General features: G+C 37.1%; 1 protein-coding gene across 2 annotated transcripts; it reads right to left on the reverse strand.

Annotated features, from left to right (window-relative positions):
* Positions 1-443: 443 nt before the first annotated feature.
* Positions 444-2006, reverse strand: dpm3 (dolichyl-phosphate mannosyltransferase subunit 3, regulatory). Of its 2 annotated transcripts, none has more exons than XM_048202543.1 (2): positions 1888-2006; positions 444-1382 (listed from the first exon to the last, which is right to left on the reverse strand). In XM_048202543.1, exons 1-2 carry the CDS (start codon positions 1952-1954, stop codon positions 1063-1065), a joined length of 387 nt encoding a protein of 128 aa, XP_048058500.1. In that variant the 5' UTR covers positions 1955-2006; the 3' UTR covers positions 444-1062. The 2 variants fall into 2 exon arrangements, with proteins under 2 accessions (XP_048058500.1, XP_048058501.1); XM_048202544.1 differs by lacking the exon at positions 1888-2006 and adding an exon at positions 1850-1868.
* Positions 2007-5082: the final 3076 nt, after the last annotated feature.

The following is a 5082-nucleotide window of genomic DNA, read 5'->3' on the forward strand; positions in this document are numbered from 1 at the left end:
TATATAGCTTCCACCAGACCGACTTCCGTATTCAAAAAACGTGTAAAAAAAACAAAACAAAACAAAACAAAAACGCGCATGTGTTACACTTTTTCTGTAAGTTGAATACGGAAGGCGTACTGAGACAGGTTCTACACTTTCTTCGTACAGAAGGCAGTCTGGCAGAAGCTAGATATTTTACTTTATAACTTGTTAAATATGGATATTTTGTTTACACAAACACATTGCTTCACTTCAGATGGCCTTTATTAACCCCCAGAGCCGTGTGGAGCACATTTATGATGGATGGATGCACTTTCTTGAGCTTCATACTCGCTGGTCCCATTCACTGCCATTATAAAGCTTGGATGTGTCAGTATATTTATTAATATAACTCCTAATGTTTTCATCAGAAAGAAAAAAGTCATATACACCTAGGATGGCTTCAGGGTGAGTAAATCTTGGGGTAATTTTCATTTTAAAGTGAACTAATCCTTTAAATTTTCTTGGATTTCAATTACAAATTTGTCTAGAACCCTAATTTAAGGTAAAAGGGACAACAGTGTGTGAGCCTCAACACAATCAATTATACATTTTAAATCAAAATTCTATTCCACACATTTTGATTTACTGAAACGCTACCCTTGTGCAAGCGTGAATCAACATAGTGGGTTTGTTTCTAAATCTGACTCAGAATTCTGACTGTGCTAAAAACATCAGGGTCAAAAAAAAAGACATATTCGTTCCCCCGGCCAATGCAAATATACAACCTCTGAACTAGAAGTTTTACAAAAATAGCACTGCTCTCCATTGACAATACATGAATGTGCCTGTAATGTTTTAAATAAACCTGTCCTGAAGCTGGAAATAGATCATTCACAGGTGTGCAGGTGTTTATACTTCAAACCATCATTTACAACATGTTGAAATAAAGACTTGATCCAAGCTGGGCATCTCTGAGTGCATATTATAGTGCAGACACCCACAGAACTAGCCTAGTGTCAATGTAGGGGAAATGCTGGGCACAAAGTAAACAGAAACAATGAGACTAAACTAAGAAAAAACAGTAGCTGCATTTAATTCTCACATCTTCAGTCCCTTCTTCTTCAAGTCCTCTTTGGCTTCCTTTATTTGCGCTTGCAGCTCTTTGGCTGCGTCCTCACAGTCATTAAATGTGGCCACACGGTAGCCGACAGTTGCCAGAGAGTAACACCCAAACGCCACCAGCAGATATACAGGCATCGGCCATGCCATCTCTTTATACTGGGGAGGCAGCTGCAAATCAAGAAGGTCAAAGGTAACGAGTCCCCATGAAATGCCAATCAGTGACACACCAAGAAGCCACTCCAGAAGCTTGGTCATGGTTCGGAGGATTGTGGAGGACAAAAAACTGAAGAATGCACCTATGAGGATAAATATGCTTCTGTTAGGTTAGATAGTACTGTTTAACATATGTATTCTTTTAGATGAAACATAATGTTTTTCTTTATTAATTTCAAAGTGGTCATTTAGATTTGGCAATACATAGAACACTGTACGAATGTTTTACATCAAAAAATAAAAATATACTTAATATGCTTACATTACATTATTAACTATTTCTTGCAATGCTTTCGATTAAAACTGATAGTCACAATTTCTATAGCTTGTGCTTAAGACAGGCGAAATCGGAATATAGAGAAATAAATAGTACAGGAAAACACAGGCGTTTAAAAAAAAAGAAAAGTACACTGATCCTCACTCGGATTGAACAGCTAGCATGAATGCTAATGATTACAGGAGATTACAATAAAATCAGACAACCAACGCAACACAGATGTAATCTTTGAACATAGTAACAATAATCAGCTCCTGAACATTAAACACGTACAATGAAAATGCACTAATAATATCCAAATAACCTCTCACCCGCTATCCAAAGCCAGCTCACCACTTTCGAAATAACGCACGTTGATGACGTAGTGCCGAAAAGCATTATGGAACATGTAGTATACGTCTTCAGAATCGTGCACTACAAACACTACAGGGCCATATTTGACTAATTTAAACCACGTTTCAGTATTTTATAACTCTCTTTTTTACATTTTTAAATATGCAATGAAAAGAAAACACCCCAATTTATTTTATTTTTTGTGTTTATATTGTATTTGTGCTAATCTTTTGAAACATGGTTGGAGTTTAGGAAATTGTATTTATTTGTTTGTTTGTTTCATTGTTTGTTTGTTGGTTGGTTGGTTAATTATAGTCTTAACAAAAAGTCTTAAAAATATCTTAAACATCTTAACCCCTATTTAGCCTACTCTATGGGTATATTCTTATTAGTATAGTCTTTTTAGACCCCAAACGACATTTGCTCAAATTAAAAAAAAAAAAAAGTCAAAAAAATGTTTTTGTCAAAGTTTAGCATTTTTTTTGTACTGAATTTTTTTCTCAAAAATTTTGATTTTGAGGATAATTTTTTTCCATTTTCTAAGTGGGGTCTTATCATAATGTAACAATATTGAAAAACAGATTTTTTTATTTCAAAAAATTCTAAACTTTGACAAAAAGTAGCTTTTATTGTCATAATTGTGATTTCATAATATTTAGATAAAAATCCAACTGAAAAAATAGCACATAGTGGAGCTCTGTGCATTTACTGGTAAAAGTGATAGTTGTTTTACTTTTAAAACAGCATTTTCCAAAAGATGGGCAAAAATCTTACACTAAACCATGTCAAATTATCCATGTTATCCCCATGAATGAAATTTAAAAATGTGGGTCTTTCATAAAGTGAATTTTACATAAAAAGCTGTTTTTGTATAAAAAAAAAAACTATTTAAAAAATATGTTTTAATTTATTTATATAAATTTAAAAAATATGATGAATCCTCCAAAAACTGCACAAACATGGAGTAAAAACATTAATAAAAAAAATAAAATAAAAAATAATAATAATATTTTGTTACAAAATTACATTTTGTTGTCTGGGACCCCAAAGACCCTGAGTGTACTTCCCAAACGAAGATCGCACAAGGGTTAAATAAAGAATAAGAAGTGAGATCTACTGTTTTAAATGCTAAAAAAATATATATATATTTTTTAATGAACTGAAAGAGCTTTATTTATTTATTAGCCTACTTACTTGCTTAGGCTACTATGATTCCATAGCCAATTTTAAAAAGGTCTTTTGTCCCTTACATAGCCTATTAAAATAAAAAGAAACCCCAGTGTTTTATGCTAAACAGTTGCGTCAGTATTTTTTGGATATTCGTTCGTGTGTTTGTTTGACTGATTCAGCGTTTTGTTTAAAATATCTTCAATTTAAACATAGGCCTAGTATAAGCTCTATTAAACCACGTTTCCCCAAGTGGGATCCACTCGTTTATCTGTAGTCCTGGCAGGAAATGAAACGCCTGCGCGGTATCAGTCTGAAGCTGTTTTCGTCTCTGTCTCTGGCTGTTGGCGGCTTGGCGCAGTTCAGTGTCTTGTGGATGCCGCGGGTGACATCCGCCCATTCAGCACGGATAACAGAAGAGAGTCCATGACCCATCACACCTCCTCACCAGCCAAGAAGGTATAAACATCACTCACAGACAGCACTGAGGCTCCTGAAAAACATCATCCTACAGTCACAGCAAACGCGAGGTTATTCTTAGTGATGTTTACACTTGTCAGCGACTGCTTCTTTTACTGCAAGTGGTTGTAAAAAAGAAATGTGGCCAAGTAGGCATTTGTGTAGGGGTTTGACACCTTTCAGTCAACTGTTTTGTTCAGCACTACCTTGATTTTATTAAAACTATTAGCCTATTACCAAACATTTAAGATCATAAATAATTATTCAAATAAAAATACATGCACTATCTATCTATCTATCTGGACAGTAATGGCTGTGATTCTTTTCGTAATCTGTGTGATTCTTTGCTGCCTGGGTGTTTGCGTAGGAGTACGTGTTCAGTGAGCAGAATGTACACGAAGCACAGTGGGAAAAAAGCAAGTTGGCCGTTCACAGTGTTTGAGACTGCCAGTCCCCTGTTCTCCAACTCAGGAAACCTGTGATCCAGCAGAGAACAGTTGGCAGACACAACAGAACAGGCTGCACTGAGACAGAGGGGGTGATGGAGGGAACGAGGGTGTGAGGAGAACAACACAAAGAACTTAAAGAATAAGATGAAAAGATGAAGGTCAAAAGAGAAAGGAGGGATTCAGGGACAAGACTCTTAAAACCTTCTGCAGGGTTTTTTTTTTTTCTGAATTTGTAACTTTGTTTGCAGAATGTGGAAGCTTCTTTGGTAAAATGACAGAGGGAAAGTGGAGAAATAGTGAGGACTGGCAGCAGAATGTGAGGAGGGGCTGTTGGGTTTGGTGGGGAGCGCTACAGGTGCAGACTGGTCAGCCGGTGACCTTAATGGTGCATTAAATCCAGATGCTTAAATAGCTTACATGCTTAAACTCTGGTCCCCTGCCACCACCCAGAGAGAAGAGATCTGCACTCTATGTGTGTGTGTGTGTTTGGGTAGGTTTACATAGCTACACTTTAGGTCCAAAATCGTCCCCAGGCATGAGCTAAATTGCACAAAACCTCACTTTGGGGATATCCAAGGACATCCTCAATTGAAAAAAAAAACAATTCCTATATAACGTAAATAACAAATATACACACAAACACACATATATATACACCGATCAGGCATTACATTATGACCACCTTCCTAATTTTGTGCTGGTCCCCCTTTTGCTGCCAAAAAAGCCCTGACCCGTCGAGGCATGGACTCCACTAGAACCTGAAGGTGTGCTGAGATATCTGGCACCAAGATGTTAGCAGCTGATCCTTTAAGTCCTGTAAATTGCGAGGTGGAGCCTCCATGGATCGGACTTGTTCGTTCAGCACATCCCACAGATGTGCGATTGGATTGAGATCTGGGGAATTTGGAGGCCAAGTCAACACCTCAAACTCGTTGTTGTGTCAAACCATTCCTGAACCATTTTTGCTTTGTGGCAGGGCGCATTATCCTGCTGAAAGAGGCCACAGCCACCAGGGAATACCGTTTCCATGAAAGGGTGTACATGGTCTGCAACAATGCTTAGGTAGGTGGTATGTGTCGAAGTAACATCCACATGGAT

This window comes from Megalobrama amblycephala, linkage group LG9 (genome assembly GCF_018812025.1).
Source record: "Megalobrama amblycephala isolate DHTTF-2021 linkage group LG9, ASM1881202v1, whole genome shotgun sequence".
Classification (NCBI taxonomy): Eukaryota; Metazoa; Chordata; class Actinopteri; order Cypriniformes; family Xenocyprididae; genus Megalobrama; species Megalobrama amblycephala.